Genomic DNA, 21454 nt, shown 5'->3' on the forward strand with positions numbered 1-21454 from the left:
AGGAATAGTTTTTGATGCTTTACTGCACTGTAGATTCGTTTTTATACCCTCGCTAGACTATATATACCCACTCGCTTATTTACTCTCTCGTGCAAGCCATCCTCAGGGTACCAGAAAATTCAACCGCTGGGAGCATAAGAGATAAAATTATTAGGGCAGCTTAGGCCACTTAGATAATGCTTCTTAGACTACTTGTTTTTATGGCCTAAGACTTAGGAGACGACCTTTTTGCTACCCACTAGGCGATGACTATGACTGATAGAAGACTTGTCAGTGACAGACTCTTCGCGTACATTCCCAATACAAATCAGATTGAAGCCAATTTTCATTATGGGGCAAAACAAAAAGAAGATACAATTAGGCTTTAAACACAAAAAACATACAACAGCGGGGATTCGCTGGTCGTCACCGACCCAACTACTAATCCGCCCCTTACCAGCTTGACTATGGGAGAGCGGACGGGATCCCGTATTTTCTGGTAGGTATGGTCGTATGTACAAGAAAGACCATTACTTCCATACTATATCGTAACCCTCCATTATGGTAGCTCAGCAACACCCTCACTCCCACTGTTCCCGTTCTTCCAGCCAGGAATCAGCTCGTTATCTGCTTCACCCTCATCATCGCTCAAATCCCTGTTCCTCCGCACCCTTCTTGCTGCCCGACGTCCTACCACAGGCAGCTTCTCGAGGCCTAGATCTTTTGCAGATTGTGGTAACAGCTTTGGATCTAGCAGTTCAGCTTGAACGAGCACACTCGCTTGATCCCAGTAGACATGCTCGTGGTAAAGTCTTCCTCCCTTGACCGCCACTATGCTGACCATGATTATCTCGATCTTCTTGTTTGTGGGTGGGACTCCGGGGAGCATCCAAGGCACTTGCTCGGTGTGCTTGAACTGGACGTGCATCTCGTCCACCACGCGGTCCACTCCGATGGTACGCGAAAGTAATGTGATTTTCAGGGAGGGCGGTGTGGTAAATGATTCAGAGTAAAATCGCTTTAGTTCTTCGGCACCTGTTGCGCCTGTCAAGGTTGGCATGTATGTTACGTGGGGCGTCTTGTGCGTTGTGTATGTTGAGATTGCTTGGTTCAAGTTCTTTGAGAAGAGCTTGCCTGTAAATTGCTGTCAGTTTCATCGATCTTGGTAACGACCAGCATCACTCACTCTGTATGTTGTTTTCCAAAACGACTTCCAGGTCAGGGTTGATACCGAAGACCTTTCTCGCGGCTGACAAACTCCGACTCCACGCCAAGTCTGCCGCTACCCCATCATACTCATCAAGATCATGCTCAGCAAATCCAGGCTCGGCGTCATATGTATAGCTGGGGTAAGCAAGATCAAGCTTTCCACCAGTACCAAGACCGCTGCTGATCTTGGTACGGCGCACGCGTTTCTTGCCCTGGATGCCTACCATCTGAGACTGCTTGACAACGCCTATCTCTTCACCAGCTGCGAGATGCACAAGAGCGCTTATGCTGTTGGGAAATTTTCCATTGGTGTCGGGGATGCGAGTTGGATAGTAAGCAATAAGAAGACCCAGCTTAAATTCCGGGTTGTTATCAAGAACGTGGAAATGTTCCAGACACACAGCTGCTGCGTCGTCGTAGGCTTTTTTTTTTTTTTTAATCAGCATCTCTTCGGTGCCCCTCCGTCGCAATTTTAACTCACCGACGATTCCAAACTTCTCACAAGGCGCCATGTTTTCCCTGCTTAGCGACTTGATCTTCTTGAGGTACCCATCTCCGCAGCTCTCCATCGAGATATACTCGACGACGAATCCCTCATCCCGCCACTCTTTCAAGGTTGTTTCGTCAAAATCGTCATTTTCTCCGGTTATGTAGAGCTTTGGTGGGTTTCGTGGGTAATCTCCAGAGAGAAAATTGCCGTCTCGATAGTTAGACCTGTTGTCTGAGAGAATCTGCACGTTGCGTCCCTCTGCCTCTGGGACAGCGGATTTGATGAGATTTGGGATGTTGATGTTCATGGTGATGATATTATTTAACATTTGGATCTGCATCGATTACACATCTTGAGGGAAGCTGACGAGTTCATATATTCTCTTCCACTTCCCACTTCCAAGTTCCAAGTTCCAAGTTTCAGATGATGAACCGAACCTGATTGCTCCTGATGATGATGTCAGAATAGCATGCATCATGGCTGACTCAGCTATTTCATGCCTCTCATTCGCCTAGTACACCGTGTCGGATACCCTGTAGCTATTCGAAGTGAGGCAGGTTTGTGTACGAATTGAGGTGGGAAAGCTATAAATAACTCTTATAGATTTCTAGATTGTTGTGAATAGTCTTGAGAGAGTCTTCAACATTTGTTTTCTGTTCCCTGCTAGGGCTCGTTGATGTGTATACCTTGTCGGCTTGTAGTGATGGTAATATACCCTGGATGAGTACTATCGAAGTTGAACACCACATCGTCGTCAACCGGTGTGCAAACCAGGTACAATTCTATTAAGCAAAGAATCACCACTCAAATAAATTTCAAGTGCTAATCTACTAGTATTGTTGTGTTCCCATACTAGTATCACGTGGAAATGCGACGCGTTGATCGTGTACGCGTCTTAGCACTCGTCACACCAAAACAACGCAAAACCAAAATGAACATGTGATTGAGTATCGTAAAATAACTACTGTCTAATAAAATAAGCTGACTAGAGGCGTGAAGAAGGTGCTTTGTTGGCATCCATTTCCGCCTTCGCCTTATCTCGCAGCGCTCGTCGAAGGATTTTTCCAGACTGGGGCACAAGAAACGATTAGCATATGCGACGACGCGATTGTTAGGAAAACTTACTGGGTTTTTTGGGATCATGTCCACGAATGTAGCGCCACCCTTGAGGCGCTTATATCTCGCCACTCTGCTTTCCATCCAATCCACCACTTGCTTCTCGGTAAGCTGGGACCCGGGGGCCTTGACGATGTAGGCACGAGGGGCCTCATCTCCTTCAAATGGGATGCCAATGACTGCGGCGTCTGCTATCTCGGGGTGGTCCAAGAGCACCGCTTCCAGTTCTGCGGGTGCAACTTGGTTGCCCTTGACTTTGATGAGTTCCTTGATACGATCGACGATGTGGAAAATGCCTCCTGGTTTGAAGGCATCAACATACGCAATGTCGCCTGTCTTCAACCACCTTGTGCCATCTTCATCAACGGAAATAGTGGATTCTGTAGCACTTGGGTTCTTCCAATATCCTTTCATCAGCGTTGGACCCGTGACCCAAAGCTCACCACGTTCGTTTGGCTTATTAATCTGTGTCTTTCCGTCTAATTCCATGATCTTGGCCGAGCAATTCGGCGCCAGCTCTCCCACCTTGTCAGGGTCTGTCTTGTGTCGAGGATCCCATGTCATGCAAGTACACGTCACCTCTGTCATGCCCCAGCCTTGCTTGACGGTGACATCGCCCGACGGCCATAGCTTCTCAACGTTATGAATGACTTCGTGGCTCAGCGGCGCCGCTCCAGAGCTGACACGATTGACACTGCTGAGATCGTACTTCTTGACAAGAGGGTGCTTGGACAGATATACCAGGATGGGAGGGACGCACAGCAGACTTGTGACGCGGAAGCGTTGAATGTGCTGTAGCATCTTCTCAAAGTCGAAGCTGGGCATGATGTAGGCAGGGATGCTGACCTTGGGGTAGATAGAGACGTAATAAGTTTGTGCATACGCATGGTACATGGGCAGAAAGGCCAAACCCTTTGCGTGCTTTCGGTGTTCAGGATCGGGCTCCATGTCTGACATCATGACAACGCCTGAGCCATTTGCAACGTACGAGAAATGCGAAATCTCAACACCTTTGGGGACTCCAGTTGTGCCACTGCTGTAGTTTAAACAACAAGCTGTGTCCTCTGGATCTTGCGGCTCGACCCATTGCCAAGATTTCGCTTGCTCGTGGTTATCTGCTATTAACTCGGTCCACAAGCGAAGACCATCGTCTCGAGCAGCTGGAAGAGCTGGGTTGGGTCCGACAGGTGGGAGAACAGAGGGATCAAGAACAAAGATATTCTCCTTCTTCAATCCAACCTCCTCGGCCGCCTTCAAAGCAGTAGGCAGCTGGCCTGCATGAACAAACATGTGCGTGGCCTCGGAGTTCTGGAGCTGGTAGGCAAGCTCTCGGGGCGTGAAGGACGGATTGGCGCCAGTGAAAATACCGCCGGCCATAAGAATGCCGAGAAATACGCTCGGGAAGTAGACATTGTTGGCAGAAAATACGAGGACTCTGCTTTGTGGTTGAACGCCGTTCTTGATGAGACCGAGTGCCACTTGCTTGGACAGCAATCGGTATTGAGATTTGGTGAGGAAATGTGTGTCTGGGCGGTCTGCATCAATGAGAATGGATTTATCGGCGTCTTCCATGGGTCCATTGCTCGAGCCGAATATCCATTGCTGGAGTGAGCATTTCGGGATAGGCTGAGACCATCGTGAATGAAGAGCCATGTTGCTGAGTGAGATAGCAAAGTGGAGGCGTAGAAGATAGGGCGGTCAAGGTCACAGAATCGCACCTCGAGAGTAGAACATGTGAAGAAGAGAAACTCCGATGCTGCACCAGCTATTTAAACCCCATCCTTACCGCTTCAACCTGCCGGCGCGTATCTCCATGTTCCCCAGCTGCGAAAAGCAGATCTGGGGTAGACCAGCCTCAGAGGCCAACCCAAGAGTGTGGGGTGTGTAGCCATCCTTGCTACTTTGGGACACATTAGGAGCACCCAACCCCGCGTTACGGAAATTTGGCCTCGGCTTTAGCTTGGACTGTGTTGGGTCCAATTGTTTTTCTGTTGAGCTATCGAGATGCCGAGGCACGATTTGGTTTCCTAATAGAATCTAGTGATGTCATGGAGTCTTTACCTCCTCGTTGGTAGGTGGCACACCTCAAGGTGCAGCGTGAGCTTCTACAACCATATCATCACAATTTAAGAACTTACTGATGATATGTATTTACTTGAACCCTATCTGACGCTGTTCAATGTTACTGTAAATTCTTCCAATAAGGTGCTGACCACACTTAAAGTTACTGCTTAATTTTAGAGGCTCGTTCCAGCGTGGTATTCTTGGCTTGACTGTTGATCCTTGTTCAGCCCCCAAAACCCAACCTGGATCAATCGAATCATAAAGACCTATGAGGTTGAATAAGTAGGTTGTTTGTACCACTACAGACTGTGCTCCCCAGGCTATTGATTTTTGCAAGGCGCAGCCCATATCAAGACCAAAGATCAGCCTGTCCGACATCCAGGCACATTAGACATGTTCAGATCGCTGTGGATCATAGGGAACTGCAAAGAAAGAGACCGAAAATAGTCTTGGCAGGTATCTTAGCAGTACTTTTAATTTAAACGTCAAAGAGCCTTCTGTATCGTTGAGCCAGATGGAACATGATTGCATACAAACTGAATACCACTCCGTACGCCTCCCTTCATTGCCGTTTACACCGAGTAACTTTGGTAGAGCGGCAAAGACATCGTCTGTTGCTTTTAGGATGGAGGATTGTGTGGGAGAAATAACTACCTGGCATTATATAAATTACTAAACAACAGAGGTGGCTCAGGATCCACCGCGCATGACCGAATCACATCAGGCTGTACGGTATACAAGGTCATCGCGGGACCCGTCGGATCGAGGCGTCGTTGACCTCTCCAGTGTGTGCATCTCCAGATGGACCTGGACATATATCCTCTTACTAGACGAACCGTCATCAAGTTGCTCCCATTCTCCTTCTGCCTGGCCCCTGTGTATGTGGCTTGGTCGTGTAGCCGGCACCGAATTTGCCGTAATGACAGCTCGACTTCCGCCAGAGAACGGTGTGCTATGGGCTGGAGTTCCACCAGTAGAGGTATCGAAATGGAATCGGTTGCTGACGAGTTTGCGAAGCGATGGTAGTGAGCCGGCTACGATTCCGATGCCCGATTCGACGGTTGACCAGATGACAATATTTGTGACGTTGTCTATGGACTATAAGAATGAAGCGTCACAGACGTTGGTAGGGTTGTACTCACAAAGGTAATTTGATGGTTCAGTGTAGTACTTTATGTAAGGAAGTCGAATGATGGTGCAAAGTGAAGCCCTATAAGGAGGTTAGAAATCTGCTGCAATCATCAACAACATCAACTTACAAAGCAGCCAGTCCAAGTATAATACTAACGGAAATCTTGGTCGCTTTCTTCATCTTCGACTTGTACAGCATAAAGATTGGGAGCAGCGCACAAATCCAGTCGATGATAACTGCGCTAGCAGATACGATATAGCCGATGAGAATTGTCTTGGACGGGCATGACTCTATATCTGCTTGGGTCATTTTTGAAGCCAAGGGACTGCAAACGACAAATAGCACAAGCGTAGCTGCTCCGGTCGATACCACTGTGAAGATAAGGGTCCCCCAGGCGATGATGCGATGGGTTCTGGCTACGGCGATTCGGAGGAGAGTAACACAGATGGAGGATTTCAGGGGAATTAGTGAAAAGCTATAGACGACCTGTCCGATCCATAGCCACTAAATACAAGATCAGTTGACGTCTTCTGTAAGATTGCAGTTACGTACTTGTCGTGTGACACCTTGCAAGTAATCGTTTAAATACTTATCCTTGGTTCCCAAACCAGTGTAGATAAGCTTTATGCCTATGGATGTAAAAGCAACATGTAGCATCTGACCAGATTGTCAGTATCGCATGGCGTGCTGAGCGATGTTCATCTTACCCAACCCACAAGCATCAGGCCATCGTCGACACCGAAAAGTCGATACTTGACCCGAGCGAAGCACCTTAAAGCAACAACGATCGATGTAGGAATAAGAAAAAAGATAGAAAGGACAAGAAGAATAAGTCCAAGCCCTGTGGGTTGTACCGACGTAGCGGACGGGTCAAGAGCCATAGTGGAGATGAATATCTAGACCATTGCTTCTCAAAATGTATGGAAAGTCCAAACAAACGTCTTTGTGTCCTATTTTTTCCCCCGGCTGGACATTAGTCGCCTTTTAATGATTCTTAGACACCACACCAACATCCAGAGAGTCAGTCAATCGTCTTGAACTAGCCCTGCGCTTGGATCCCCATGTTCTGACCCCAGACGATCGCCCCTAAACCCGTTAGCACTGCGTCTAATAAACCTTAACGCCATACCTCTTACAAATCTCACAAACTGGACGGCTTTCCCCTGAAATCCTGGTTCTGTCACTAGTTACTAGTGAGTTGTCTATCTCAAGGTTGAATTGCTTGATCTCGCGGAAACTCACCAGTAATATGTGTTTCGCTTGGTCGTGAATGCAGGTTGTAGTCTCAGCTTCAGTCAAAGCGAGAGTCACACGGACTGATAGGCGGTCCCTAGACCCCTAGACCCCTTAATCCCGATGCCATTAACAAGAGGCGATCTAAAACCGCAACCGAGACGCCGGACGTAGATGCCGATGTCTGTTCATCCTAGCTCTTGACAGAGTGGTTCTAAAGTCTCAAGCCACGTTACTATCGCTATGGCAAATGCCATCTCTAATTACGGTCGTGGGGACAAGTTAATTGGCGGAGTTTCTGCACTCCAACTAAGATCTCCAATGACAGACTTATAGCACGTTATTATTTGAGAATCTGGATCTTGATTTTATGGTTTTCGGTAGATGGTCTGACCTAACCAAGGTCAAATCTGTCTGCAACGATAGCTCAGACACGATCGGGGAAATTATCCGGGATTATTGAAGCGGCTATGCAGATCAACACTGACATGATCATCTGGTCGCTTCAAAGCCGAAGACCTACAGATGTTTGACGCGATCAGCGAAATCATATCATGGTCTGACAAACCAAGTCAAAGCACACTCGAGATAAGCTGTCGAGTTGCTTGCACTCTGCATCGTGGGGGTAAGAGCGATGGCCCTCGAGTCCAGCGGAGATGGATGAGAGGTTTTTTTTTTTTTTCTGCATGCTTCGATCGATTCTTTGTATTTTACACAAACAGTTTGCCTTTATCTTTCTTGTTGTGATTCACATCCTGTAATATAATAGACACCCGTACAGGTATACCACGGCTCACTTGGTCTCAGCTGCCCTTTTGCGATGTCAAACAGTCAGAAGCTGCAGGAATCACAATTCAATCCGTTCCTTCATCGTCGAGAGGGTCACATCGGTTGGTTGCAAGCTATTATGTAAGTTCAGTTGTGGCGGCTTGGTATCAGTGAGCGAACCCCAGCTGTCTCGAATGCGCGGGGGGTCCGTTCTTCGGTTAGCCAACCGAGCGCCATCAAGTTAAGTGAAATGTGCAAACGCCAACGAGTCGAAACAAAGGTCAAAGAGGTCAACGTGCCCAGAGATCTGCACGGCACATAGGTAATCTTAGCTCATATCGCGGGCTTGGCAGCGTAAGTTCAGTTGACAGGACCCCCTGTTTCTTGACGAATGATTCAGGTCGCAAGGGTATCGGATGTGTATTTCCGCGGTGACACAGGGAGTTTCGTTGCAGCAGGATTTGAAAATTCTAATATGAGTGATTATCAACTCGTTGAATTTGGGAATATAGCCCTGAAGTGATCTTCGCAGAGATGAATGAATCATTGTCATTAGACACAGAAGTCTGAAGTAGCTAAGTAGGTACCCGAATGAACTTTTGAACCCCCCAGAGGTTGTGACGGTAGGTAAGATTTTAGCTTCGCTTCCACGGATGCCGTCCGAACACGTTTTCGGAGCTCGCTTCAGGGGATCAGAAACTTGGCTTTTGAGACCCTGAAGGATGAAATCAGTGACCTTGATGCTGTTAGCACTATGATCATGCCAGCTCTTTTTGGTTAATTTTACATCATGCTCTCTGGTTGTGATTCAACCTTTCCCTGCCCCGGGCTTGAATCCGCGATTCAGGACACATGTGGCGTACAACCACTACAGTCTCAAAGCAACACTAGTTCCAGGGAGTTATTACTAAAGGTCAACAGCGACAGGCTTACTGGGAATATGGTCAAAGTCAAAACAGGCCCTAAGTTGCTGTAGAAGCTGGCAGGTAGGTCGAATAAAAGCAGGGACCAAAGGAAGACCAGATGAAAATACTGATGACTTCTTGGGCTATAGGCACTAAAGCTGACCCAATCTTTCCATCAACCACTTTAGTCAAAACCGGTTTTAATGCAAACCACCTGGCTAGCAAGTCTTATAGGACCCCGAGCCTGCCTTCAGGTGACGAAGGATGCGACTTTGCCAAATATTTCCGTAGCTGCACCAAAGGGTCGAACATAAAACAAAGTATCTTATCAGGATTAATAAGAGAGTCAAGTTACTGCTAGATTGTTGAAGTAGGAAGCTACCGTACAAACTCATGAAATTGGGTAGATTAATGGGCTCGATTTACTGGAGGTATTGAAAGTCAATCAATCAAGGCGCAGAATGGATGACACAGATTGCTTATATAATGAACTTATCCATATGAAGTTGGTCCCACTAAGCTACCCAATTCCATGAGTTTGTACGGTATTCACATCAACCTCTTCGGCTACAAGCTTCAGTTCCCTGTCATTGTTTTACCCTTGTCGCGTTTACATTTCATGATCCAGACCCTGTGACCTCACTTACTAGCCTCGTCGAGCTAAGACGCTAAGCTTTATACCTGGACTAGGTAGGGCAACCACGCCGATGCCGTCATGGACTCCTCACCTGTCAAAATAGGGTCAATATTGTTTCCTATCCTCGAATAATTCCCATCTTATCAATCACAACAAAGGTACAATGGCAGAACCACAGCAAGGTGCCGTGGCGGAATATCTACGAGACACCAGTAAACCTCTTCGGCCAGTTTTGACGTCGCTCAATGGTGATAACAGCTGGCTGATGTCTTTTCCAAGACCAAAAGCAGAACAAGCTGCGACTGGGAAGACCTTCTACCACATTGCTTTCGAGCCTTGGCTCAAAGGTCCTGCCGATGCCATCAGCTCATGGCTTGTTCACATCAAGATAGTCAAGAATCCCGAGGTTCCAACCTTTGAAAGCCTAGAAGACATGATTCGCGAGATTGAACAGGCTGCAGCTGTGCGCTTGACATCCGTGGACGAGGGAGGTGCCGCTCAACAAAGCACGACAAGCCCCTTGGACGCGATCCTTCTTGGTTTCTACTATTCCGACCATTTACACCCGCCAACTCTAAAGTCTTTTCCTGCAGATATTCCCGTTATAGCAACAAGTCCGGGAGCTGAAATCATCAAAGCTTGGAACCACTTCAGTACAATCCGAGTCATCAATAATTTAGATGCCTCAGCAACATCATGGCAGACCCCAGACCTTCATCCAGGCGAGCCATTTCCCAAATGGCTCACACCAATATTCTTACCTGGAAGTAGTATTTTGAACTTTGTATTCGCCATCATCTGGTCACATACAGTCGATGGTCAAGAACTACACGAGACCATCTTGCACTCTCCTCACGGCATTGACCCTGAGGAGAGGAAACTCAACGCATTCCTCGATTCGGAGCCTAAGACGAGGAAGTTGGCCATGCTACATGGTCTTAAGGAAAGTCACACCGGCGGTATGAAGACTACCTTTGGAGCAAAAGGCGGACTAAGACTTCATCGAAAGGTCAGAGGTGTTGACCATTGGGTGGTCAGTCACTCTGCTGAGATGTCATACAGCGGGCTCATCATGAGGGTTCTGTGGACAGTCGACACCCATCGGTCGATCGAGTGGGCACTTGAAGAGGAACGGAAGAATGATCCGAACTCTGCCAAATATGAAAGGCCTAATGTGGTCACGGTTTCCAATGGTGGATCGAAAGTGTTGACGTGTTGATAGGACATACCATTCGAGGATGGACGGGGTAAGGACTTGAGAAGTAATACTGTTCACACGATTTTCTTTTTATATCATTTTGTCTCGAGACGTAGCTGACATACGCCTCTACCATGCTTCGTCTCTTTTCTAAGCGCACATCAGACACACTCTAGGTTGTCTTCGCTTTCTCTGGTGGTTAAACATGAACTGACCACTCCTAAGATTCTACTTCTTGCCAAAGGCCTAAGTCGTCTGGAATTGGAACATAAAAATAGAGAATACTCTGTGGTGCGTATATTGAGTTCATGTCAGCATAACAAATACAGTTCGGGTGGTCAAGGCTGTGTGGTAGCTATTCATAGTACGGCCCTAGCTCACTATCATGGGGTTCGGGGAGCACTATAAATTAGCGCTGCAAATCAACTGTATCCACCAGGAAACTTGGCTGTGGAAATAAAACCTCTGGCAGTCACTCTTCCTATCCGGTTGTGGACCTTTTGAGCCTACGCGTCAAATGTTTGCTTATGAATTCGGGTCATCGGCAAGGAAGATGGTTGATAATAAAATATCATGTGGCCGAATATTCATGCCATGCTAAATTTAGCTGGTGAGGCTGCCACTCTGGCTCTAGTCCGGCACGTCCGGCCACGTCACAGCGAGAAATGGATGTGTATGCGACAACTCAGCTTCCACAGGATATTCCAAAAGGGCATATTCCTTACACGATCTGAGCATGGCGACTGTTTATACGAGTTATACATGATATCATTACTCAAAACGAATAACAGAGAAAGCTACGTTGCAGTGCAGTGTTGTCATCGCAGATGCCATTACTCGTATGATGTCTAAGAAACAGCATCTTCTCCTTCCCTAATTAAGTAAGATCCGACTATAAGATACCATTTTATGGTAGGGTTACGTCTACGATACATCGTGGACAGATACGGGCTGCAAAGCAACATGACGCTAGTGCTGACGATAGAGCTCGTATCGTCCAGCGATCTGAGTTGATCTGGTTTGTTTTGGGGCTTTCGAAAAAAGACCCAAACCGTCTACAGCCCCAAAAGTGACGTAGTGGGTATAGCTTCATGCATCATGTTACTGGACATGGCCACCGGCAGTCGAAAGACTGACATAGAAATAATTGCATATATAGTCCATCATGGTGCTCTCATTATTCGTTACTATTCATCAACAATCTCAGCTTTCCAACTTCAACACAAGACAACACTTACTCTACACTTACAGAATCACCATCTCGAAAATGCATTTCGCTGTTGCTTTCACTACTCTTACGGCCCTAGCCATGGGTGTCGCTGCCGATCCCAACTCAAAGCCTCCGCCCAACGCCAATGTCATTTCTGCTCGAATCTGGGGCGATAGTGACTGCGGAGCCAAGAACAACGACCACAACCTCGGAGAAGTGACTCTCCATGGTGATGACGACGGCAAGTGTAGCAAGTTCTCTGACGAGGTCAAGTCTGTCAAGCAGTACGAACACGATTATAACTGCAAATGTGAGTAGTAGAGCACCACTATCCTATCTAATAACACGATGAGGCTGACTCTTCACAGTGGTTCTCTACTCAGACAAGAACTGCAAGCGTGGCAAGAAGGATATCAAGGATGGACAATGCCGTGCGACATCGAGCCACTTTGGCAGCTACAAGGTGGAATGCAAGTGAGGTTGCGAAGGACATTTATTCACGATGAAATGAGACAAGCACTGCATAGGTTGGAACACAATGTGGTTTGCAATTGATAGCACCTAATAAAGCACCATCGAATTAAATAATTATCACTAAACTTCTCTATGTCTGAGCGCTATGTCAGGTCCTGAAGGGGTATATCTAGGTCGTTTCAATCGAATCGCTTAAGCACCAACGGTACCCTGGGTACCCTGAGTGAGGTAGCTGCTGAGACCACCGACAACAACGGTGACGGGCTGGACAACGGGGCCGAGGGCAGTGCCGGAAAGGGTGTCGAGGACGGCGGTAAGGACGTCAAGAACACCGGGAACGATGTCGCCGATGAGGTTGGCAACGAGGTTGATCAGAGTACCGAGAAGACGGAAGACGAGGTTAAGGACAGCGCCGAGGATGTTGTCGAGGCCGAGAGTGCTCAGGATGTCCTTGGCGACAGCAACGAGCTCGTTGACAAGCTTGATGACAAGGCCAACAATGATCTTGACGTCAGGGAGAGAGATGTCGACCTTGACAACATCCTTGAGCTGGTCAACGACAACGGTGAGGAGCTGGTTGATGATGGCGACGTTCTGGTGGATGTGGGTGATGGCAGCGGCCTTGCCAAGAGCGCCGGACTTGACCTTGGTGATGGTCTCCTCTGCAAATGTGTGTTAGTTGTCTGAATCTCTGTATCATCTCAAGATGAGAAACTTACTGATGGTGCCAACCTGGACGGTGACCTCGTCGACGGCAACGGTCAGAACCTTGACAACGCCTCCGGTGTTGGTGACCTTGGTGGAGGTGATCTTCTTGATAACGGTCTTGCTGACGGTGGTGCTGACAACCTGGGGAACGGCAGGGACAGCAGCAGGAACGGCGGGAACCTGTCGGGCGTGGACATCGGCAGCGGCACCAGCGGCCTTGGCCTGGACCTGGACGGCGGGAGCAGCCATGGCGGCAGAGGCCAGAGCAATGACGGAGAAGAGGCTGAACTTCATGGTGAAGGTGTTTTGAAAATTAAGCAAGTTAAAAGAGTGACTTGGTGAGTTGGTGTATTAGATTAAAGAGTGACTGGATTAAAGCGATGGTGAGTGAGTGAGTATCGAATAAAGTGAGACAAACATCCAGCCTTATATATATTGCGAATCTGTTTCCAATACCACCCCAATCCACCCCTTGATAGGAGGTCACTACGGTTATGATTATGCGCAATAACCGAGAATTGGATCTTCACACGCTAATACGATGAAGTCATCCCCAAGGAGAGACTGGACGAGAAAGACGGAACAGGGTTTTGTGGGTAAAACAATTCGTTAGATGGAAACATTGAACAAATGAAACGCGCCTTAACTGCCGGAAGTCGATCACAATTAAACCAATTCAGTAAAATCCACCAGGGATCCGCCAACTTTGGAAGTCTTTAGGTCAGTGCGGAGGATTTTGGGTGCCAAAGCCCATGCCACTCTAAGGCTCTATTGGTTAGGAACCGCATTACCGGGCTAGTTGAGTCAGGGTACTGTGAATGACCTCGTTTTGCTCAGATGTTTTACTCTTTTTTTTTTCTCTCTATATTTTCTTGGCCGCATTGGAATGACTCTACTGACGGTGAGATCAGACTCTCATTAATACCAAGTTGTACTACCGGATCTTCGGCAATCAGACTACTCAGGCTGACCCAACGATGAGAGCCAAAGTCAATAAACGGGATAGGAGGGATTCGAGTAACATTGATGCAACGGTGCCCCACCAACATCCTGTCTTCACGGTGACACCGTCTTTCAGAGGGCACATTTCAGCGCCCATGACTATGAAGACCGCTGTCAATCGACGTCAGAGGAGACAGAGATCGTCAGGTACAGACTACAGAAATGGTCAAGATATCCAACGTTGCAGAAGCGATCTCCCTACAAGACTCCTGCATTTCCCAGTCGCAAACATCGTACAGGTCTCCCCTGTCTGTAAACATATCTTGGAGCCAATTGCAGACCTGGGCTAGACGAGGTACAGGCTCCAGTTCTTTTCTCACCTCTCAGAGAAAACAGTACCATTTGATGGATCTGAATTATCCATACGAGCTCGCTTTCAAGATATTACCTCCGCCGCGGAGAGAACGAAAACTTGATGCCTCATTACCAGGTCCAGGAACTATATCGAAATTGTCGTTTACTCGCATGTAATCTTGGAAGCTCGCGAACGCCTCATTTGTCTACAAGGAACAACCTCGATATTAAGTTGGTGATAACCTATAGGATCGTCGTTGTTCCCTTTGGCCGAATGACGTGATGATAGTCTTGGTTGAGTCAGTAACATCGTCAGTTTGTAGTGTGTAGGGTAGAGTCTTGCTATGATGAAGCCTGACATGGCATTGATCTGTGCCATCAAGAATGAGTTGATGTGTCTACAGATCTAATACTAACTAACAATTATGTATAAGTCATACTAACGATATACAACTACATCAAGTAAACACTCCATTCAAATAACAGGTGAGAGAGTATTGGTTTAACATCAAATAGTATTTGTAATTTATATGTACTTGTCGTCAAATATCTACATAGAAACCCAACGCATACTCATGTCTCATTCTCTCATAACCCTTACATTCCATCACGTATCATAGCATTGACAAGCTGAACATGTCGGTTGGCGTTTGTCTCGCTCCACTCATTGTCATAGTTGAGTCCATAGGGCCAGATGTGGCCACCACCACAGTTGATGTTGGCCGCATTGCCATCCCAAGACCTCAAGAGCCGTGTCGCAGATGGCCAATCGTTCGCCGCGCACTTGCGGTCAAAGGCGGCAGTCTGACCAATGCCGACGGTGTGCGAAATCTCGTGTAGAGCAGTGCGCTCGTTCATGTAAGATCGGTTGGCGCCGAAGCGAAGGCTACCGTTGTAGTTGGCGTCGGCTGTGGGAACGCCTGTGTTGTACGAGACGCGAATATTCTTGGTCGCGCTTCCGAGACGGTTGTAGCGGTCTGCGGCGAGTCGCATGGCATTTTCAATGCGGCCATAGGCGTCGCGCTGATCGGCGGTTGGGTTGGCAGCTTTTTCCAGTGTCCAAGTGATGGCAGCGTCGGTGGTAGAAACACAAGCCACTAAGGCTGTGAAGACGGTAGAGAAACGCATGGTGGCTGGCGAGTTCGGTAGATGAATAGAACCTGAAGATGTGTGGAATCTACTACATTCAAACAATGGTTTAGAGTCGACAATGTGACGTTCATATACTTATCTTCCAAGCAATCTATATCATACAGCTCATATAGAAACAACATTATTTCCGCCTATCACACTAAACATCAACCGTTTCGATGTTTCATCTGTCGGCACATAGACACATTCCTAAAACATCACGGAGTGTTTCCTTATAGGGTAGGCATTTAGATTTAAAAATAATGCCTCCGATTGGGTGCGACACCGTCTCTGCATAAAGTCCGTCCATCCCAATCGTTCATCCTTGCCACGAGGTCTTTGCATCTTCAAGCGACCGAATCTGAGTCTATGTAACCGTTGTATGCATAAATCAACTTGCCTTTTTCGGTTACAATAATTGATGGGATGGTCCTTAGCCAGTCTTGGCGACTGCTAAGCGACACGAATACACCGACAGTGATCGCCAGTCCTCGTGGGAGATAAGAGTATGCAGATCTGGAAGCGGCAGTCAAGATAGCGATGACAATAACCTTGTAGAGTCCCCGAGCTAGGTTACAATTTTATACGGCTATGTGAGCGAATTTCTTACCTAGCTATATGTGCGCAACAACAATCTGTTACATCCCCATACGCTCCTACACAGCAAATCCATTCTGAACACACTCGTCTACCAACTTCTTCGCGCTAAAAACTTGCTCAACCTTGTTGTCCGCAGCCAACTTGACAAGTTTCGATCTCTCCGGCTGCGATTCTGCTCTCGGCCATCCAGATTTCTCTAATCCATGCGACGGATCACTGGCAAATTCGAGATAAAGATCCTGCATTCTTTCGCTCATCCTACGCTCAAACTTGGTAGACGGTCCTTCTGTCTCGTATGTTCCAAAGACCAAAGGTAATTCTGCCGTGTGATATGCGCCCAACCAGGGCAAAGGCGAGATGTTGGTGAAATTGCCTGCGTAGAGATACTGGTAGGTTGTAGCACCTGCCTCAGCCCTGAGACGGGTTTCTTTGAGGGTAGTGCATTGTAAATTGAGTCCAAATCCATCAGCTAGAGGCTTAAGCTGGTCTGGTAGTTCAGTCGCAGTTTCAAAGCCGGGGAATTTGTACGGAACAACAGCAGCTCCCTCGTTTGTGTTGGTTCCGATCAGGACAGGAATGTTAGCTGGATACTTTGCTGAGTTTCCGGAAATTCTCTCAGTATAGTTGGAAAAGACAGTGATGTTATCAGCGATCACAGAGACGGTCAATCCGTCATCGGCGGCCCCTCCTTGACCAACCTCTGCTTGGAGATACTCCTTCAAGTTGCGCTCGGGCACGTGTCGCATGCACTCGAGCTCATCTTTCGGAAGCAATCCACCACAGCCCATAGACTTTGCAGCAAGAGAAAAGCCGGTATGATTCCTCGAGTCACCAACCACTCCTTCTAGAGCCAACGCGTTGCCAGAGTCTGCGATGACCCCCTTGATGATAGGATCTTGGGCCCAAGTAAAAAGGTATCCGTCAACCGCATAACCTCCGGCGCTCTCGCCCCAAAGAGTGATACGGTCAGGGTCGCCTCCGAAGCGAGCGATGTTATTGCGGACCCATTCGACAGCGAGACGCTGATCAAGTAGGCCAAGGTTGAGATTGTTGCCTTCACGTGCCAGACCTTCAGCGTTGGGAAAGCCTAGAAGATTGAGGCGATACTGCACTTGCACGACTATATGCTTTTGTGTGCGCTGCACCCAGTTCTGTGCAAGTTGGTATGGAACGTTGGTGCCACCAACAGAATAGCCCCCTCCGTGGATCCAGACGATGACAGGCAGAGCCTGGGTTTTTTTGCCTTCTTTGGCCCGAACAGATTTCTCAGGAGCAAATAGCGAGATTTTGAGACAATCTTCAGTTGTATTTGCGTAGTCTCCGCGTTGAAAAGTGCCAGCTGTGATGGGTCCATCGTTGATGGTTCCCCGAAGCAAAGCAGGCAAATATTGAATACACCCTGCTGGGAGCTTCGTTGTGTGGACAATATCATCTCCAGCGTTCTTCTTTTCTACTGGTGGTGCAAATCTGAGATTCCCAATGGGTGTTTCTGCGTAGGGAATGTCGAGGAAGGACGCGACATTTGGTTGCTGTCTGTCAAAGTATGGAGCAAAGATTCCAGAGCTGGTGTTGATCGCCAGTGAGGCGGTGTCTTCGCCCTTGATTGTTGGGCTTGCTTCTAGTAGCAATGGCAGTGCTGCGAGAAGAAGGGATTTCAGATGCATTGTGGTAAGCTAGTCGCTTTTGATGTAAGCTTGAGAAGATATCGTTCAACATAACATCAGAAGGCAGGCGACATCTTATACACAGTATTCTCACAACTTGGCACAATCCTCTTACTGCCAATCGACCATCGTGAACAATATTACCAGTATTCAAGCAACTAGTCGCACTTTTAAATCCGGTATGTCCATTCCAAAGCCAGTCCGTCTGCTCTTCCTGGAACCGTTGTCCGATTTCACCATGGCAGTTCAAGCTTATGTCCGTGGCCACGATATGGGAAACCTCAGAAGCCTGAAACAGATGAACTAGTTGTAAGACTAGAAAGTTAGTAACTTTCCCATGATTACCAATATGCGATTGGTAAGACTAGCTTGAAGCATAAGATGGTTCTGCTAAGTCCATGTTCAGAGCTTCGGACAATTTCTATTTTCCAAAGTCCGGGGCATGTGTAAGCTGACCACATTCAAGTAATTAAGCAATACCAGACAAATCGATAGTCGACCATCGTCTAAGAATGAAGTGACTGTTTCAATTAAGATTTACGATTGTCAAGTCAAACAGGTAGGCAACAAACAAAATTGATGTTCTTTCAAGAACCATGAAAATGTTTTCACCTCGCCTAACATATTATCTATATCCCGAGAGCTCTCAGTTCGGCCAGTGAGTAACTTGCTCAATTACTCTAAATTTTTTAACGATGATTGCCGCCCAGAATTGGTCCCGTCCGTTGATAACGTGAACAGCTCAAAAGCTCTATTTTGAACAAGCTCCGACAGTGCCCGACCGACTTTCCCATCCCGAGGGTTCATTTCTGCAGCGGCTGTCGTGGGAACGTTGTCATTACTATGCGTTTGGTTGAATGAGACAATAGCTTCCAATCAAAAAAAGAAACAGAAATGAGCACAACTCCTTGAATGCATGTTCTACTTAAACTGCCGTCTCTCAACTCGCTCCAAAATATGCGACCTCCTTTTACTATCTCTATAATTCCATGTCCGTCTACTGCCTCTTAAACTTCTTCTGGATCTCCTCCTCGGTGAAGCGTCGAGTGGTTCGCTTCAACATGGCAGCTCGCTCATCCATGGTCAGCCCAATCTGATCACCGATGGGCACCAGACACTTGGCAAGGGTCTTGTAATCCTTCATCATCAGTCTAACAGTGATCATGAAGTAATCGATATCGTGGAAAACCAGAGCGTGCTCTTCGGCATAGGTGTGCTTCGACTTTTGGAAGTGGACGGGGTGGTCGCGCCAGTGGCGGCGAGGGTTGAGATGGTGAGAAGTGTGGTATCCATCGTTGTAGCATTGACGGTTGCTCTGTGAATAGTCAGCATGGATCGTTGTTTGAAATCGGCGAGGGGCTTGAAACATACCATAACATCAATAACGGTAATACTTGAACGGTAATCGGAGTCGGGCTCATGCTCGTCCACAAAGGCGTGTTGACCCCAGTTACCCATCATCATGCCCAGTCTCATAAGACCCAATGGCATGAGGAACACACAGATTGTAGCATTTCGGTTGAGGCAAAACATGGTGGTGAGGAAAGCATAGTTGGACAGCTCCCAGAAGGCAGCCTTCATTCCAGTCATGGTCTTTCCATTTCGAATAAAGTAGAGCGGAAGCTCAAGCCAGACAAAGAAGAGGAACTTGCCGATGTAGTGAAGCAAGTGAAGAATGCTGTCTCGCTGATATCGGATGGTCGACGAGAGATCGTTGGGTCCGTTGCCTTCGACGTGGTGATGCTTGACGTGGTGGTAAAAGTACGAGTTCCAGGTATGGCCCATGAGCGGATCGGTGATGTAAGGGAACAAGCTATCAAATAAAGCGAAACGCTTGTTGAGAACACCTCGCATGTGGATGTGCTGGTGCATCAAAAGTGTGTAGGAGCCCATGTATGTGAACTGCATGATGAAGTGAAGGATTCCATGGATCCATGAGAAATTGCGAAAGAGCTGGATGGCACTGGGTAGAGATGTAGAGAAGTAGAGGAGAAGATGGGTGAGCATGATGACATCTGTGTCGACGCGAACAATAGATTTCGCAATGCGCACATAGGGCCGTAGGACCAGCTTCTCGAGGAAAAGCGGCAACTTGATCTGATCAAAGTCCCAAGTGCTGGTTATGCTTTCTTCAAAGTGGGCATCCTTGGGGTCATTCATGGATTGAAGATGGCGTAGCAGATCCTCATCGCGGGCTATTAATTGTTAATTTGATGTCGCACATGAGATGAGACAGTGTGTTCTGTACGCACCTTTGGAAGGTTCGCCATTGGCTGCTCTTTGGCGTAGAGCTGGGGTTTGGCCATCTTGACTTGAGACGTTGGCATTGACCTTGGGTTGCTTGTACTCGTTGATGTCTTGGCGCAAGCCTTCGAGAATCAGGGCATCGGCCTTTGTGAGCTGCGGGTGGAAGACGAGGTGTTCGGCCATGTTTCTCAATGTGTCCTTATCAATGAGGTGGACAAGCTAGGCCTGGAGTTTTGCAAACCTAAAAAAACAAGACGGTGAAGGGAAGGGAAGGGGGAGGGGGGTCAAGGTGGAGGGACACCTTTAGCGGATCGCAGTGGCCAAATTCAGGGTCTAGGATTAACTGTAGATGTTTAGGAGCAGAGCAGAGCAGAGCAGAGCAGAAGAGGACCCTGAGAGCGGAATCGTGAGGGAGCGGAAAAGGCAAAAAAAAAAGACAGTTGACTTTACCCCTTAGTTTACACTGGAGAAAAGAGCTTTACAGGCCAATGAAAGGGTTCCCAGCAGGTGAATCAGTGGGGGGAGGGGGGCGGTGGTATGTTGGCTTTATCCCCTTTTTGTTTATGGGAGACCGCTTGTGACAGCCTCGGAAATAAACACAGAATGCTGTGCACATTTAACGTACGTTACCCGGTACCATGGATCATATGTGTAGGTCGCTTTAGGTTGTAGAGACTGGAGTCGAAACCTGTCAATAATTGGCTACGTTCCAAGATTACACTATGAGTCTGGGTAATACTCCCAATGGCAGCAAAAGCCTTTGACAGCATCGTACGATTCACGGTTCATATGACAGCTACATCAGCCGTGGAAGGTCTATTTTGGGACAAGCAAAAAGCAATGAAAGGGGGATGCAGGAAGACGCAATACAAGACTGTGCGCTGTTACTATGTAGAGCTGTGTCTACCCGTTTGGTCATTTATCTCACAGTTGAATCTATGCTGTCGTGTCGCGTCTTGGGCTATGCTTTATTGGCTGCTGCGTCTTCCAGCCTCAACACCTCAATTCAGCACAATCCCCCAGACTGAGAGTCATTTAACTTTAAGCTTGGGCGCCTTTTGTAATTCCGGTACATTTCTAGAAGCACAAGCTAATGAAACGCGATTACCAGCATCATTTACCGTGACATCACTACTCATTGGTGGCGAGAGCCAAACTTCGTCCAAGGCGACCATTTCCACCAGTTGCAGTTCTTCCGCGCACGGCATCCAAAGTCATGACGATCTTGTTTCAGGTAAACAAACAATTGATCATAATTGTGCAATTGATCAGACCGAGGAAGAGACTTTGCGAAAGTTTGTTTCATTAATTCTATGTCATGGTGCTTCATATCGTGTCGTGGGCCTTGAATCAGCCTATCCTCTCTAACTTGGTGCTATGAATCCTCCCTCCC

General features: G+C 47.6%; 9 protein-coding genes and 1 non-coding gene across 10 annotated transcripts; 2 read left to right on the top strand and 8 right to left on the bottom strand.

The window, feature by feature from the left end:
* Positions 1–376: 376 nt before the first annotated feature.
* Positions 377–492, bottom strand: FGSG_20022. The gene has a single exon (XR_893017.1). It is a non-coding gene; the product is annotated as a 5S ribosomal RNA (ribosomal RNA).
* A 46-nt stretch (positions 493–538) lies between these two features.
* On the bottom strand, positions 539–1985 carry FGSG_03590 (uncharacterized protein; the record flags this gene model as incomplete). The annotated part of the gene is made up of 3 exons (XM_011323813.1): positions 539–1113; positions 1166–1609; positions 1670–1985. 3 exons carry the CDS (start codon positions 1983–1985, stop codon positions 539–541), a joined length of 1335 nt encoding a protein of 444 aa, XP_011322115.1.
* Positions 1986–2663: 678 nt separating this feature from the next.
* On the bottom strand, positions 2664–4447 carry FGSG_03589 (uncharacterized protein; the record flags this gene model as incomplete). Its single annotated transcript, XM_011323814.1, has 2 exons — positions 2664–2747; positions 2804–4447. 2 exons carry the CDS (start codon positions 4445–4447, stop codon positions 2664–2666), a joined length of 1728 nt encoding a protein of 575 aa, XP_011322116.1.
* A 1131-nt stretch (positions 4448–5578) lies between these two features.
* On the bottom strand, positions 5579–6871 carry FGSG_03588 (uncharacterized protein; the record flags this gene model as incomplete). The annotated part of the gene is made up of 5 exons (XM_011323815.1): positions 5579–5949; positions 6001–6068; positions 6118–6494; positions 6543–6647; positions 6698–6871. The coding sequence occupies 5 exons, from the start codon at positions 6869–6871 to the stop codon at positions 5579–5581; spliced, it is 1095 nt and encodes a 364-aa protein (XP_011322117.1).
* A 2825-nt stretch (positions 6872–9696) lies between these two features.
* FGSG_03587 (uncharacterized protein) lies at positions 9697–10824 on the top strand (the record flags this gene model as incomplete). Its single annotated transcript, XM_011323816.1, has 1 exon — positions 9697–10824. One exon carries the CDS (start codon positions 9697–9699, stop codon positions 10750–10752), a length of 1056 nt encoding a protein of 351 aa, XP_011322118.1. The 3' UTR covers positions 10753–10824.
* A 1072-nt stretch (positions 10825–11896) lies between these two features.
* FGSG_03586 (uncharacterized protein) lies at positions 11897–12547 on the top strand (the record flags this gene model as incomplete). Its single annotated transcript, XM_011323817.1, has 2 exons — positions 11897–12251; positions 12310–12547. 2 exons carry the CDS (start codon positions 11897–11899, stop codon positions 12417–12419), a joined length of 465 nt encoding a protein of 154 aa, XP_011322119.1. The 3' UTR covers positions 12420–12547.
* Positions 12548–12607: 60 nt separating this feature from the next.
* FGSG_03585 (uncharacterized protein) lies at positions 12608–13511 on the bottom strand (the record flags this gene model as incomplete). Its single annotated transcript, XM_011323818.1, has 2 exons — positions 13135–13511; positions 12608–13077 (listed from the first exon to the last, which is right to left on the bottom strand). Exons 1-2 carry the CDS (start codon positions 13415–13417, stop codon positions 12608–12610), a joined length of 753 nt encoding a protein of 250 aa, XP_011322120.1. The 5' UTR covers positions 13418–13511.
* A 1505-nt stretch (positions 13512–15016) lies between these two features.
* Positions 15017–15547, bottom strand: FGSG_03584 (uncharacterized protein; the record flags this gene model as incomplete). Its single annotated transcript, XM_011323819.1, has 1 exon — positions 15017–15547. One exon carries the CDS (start codon positions 15545–15547, stop codon positions 15017–15019), a length of 531 nt encoding a protein of 176 aa, XP_011322121.1.
* A 659-nt stretch (positions 15548–16206) lies between these two features.
* Positions 16207–17814, bottom strand: FGSG_03583 (uncharacterized protein; the record flags this gene model as incomplete). The annotated part of the gene is made up of 1 exon (XM_011323820.1): positions 16207–17814. One exon carries the CDS (start codon positions 17812–17814, stop codon positions 16207–16209), a length of 1608 nt encoding a protein of 535 aa, XP_011322122.1.
* Positions 17815–18811: 997 nt separating this feature from the next.
* Positions 18812–20244, bottom strand: FGSG_03582 (uncharacterized protein; the record flags this gene model as incomplete). Its single annotated transcript, XM_011323821.1, has 3 exons — positions 18812–19129; positions 19186–20009; positions 20067–20244. The coding sequence occupies 3 exons, from the start codon at positions 20242–20244 to the stop codon at positions 18812–18814; spliced, it is 1320 nt and encodes a 439-aa protein (XP_011322123.1).
* Between the last annotated feature and the right edge of the window lie 1210 nt (positions 20245–21454).

This window comes from Fusarium graminearum, chromosome 2, assembly GCF_000240135.3.
Source record: "Fusarium graminearum PH-1 chromosome 2, whole genome shotgun sequence".
NCBI classification, from domain to species: Eukaryota; Fungi; Ascomycota; class Sordariomycetes; order Hypocreales; family Nectriaceae; genus Fusarium; species Fusarium graminearum.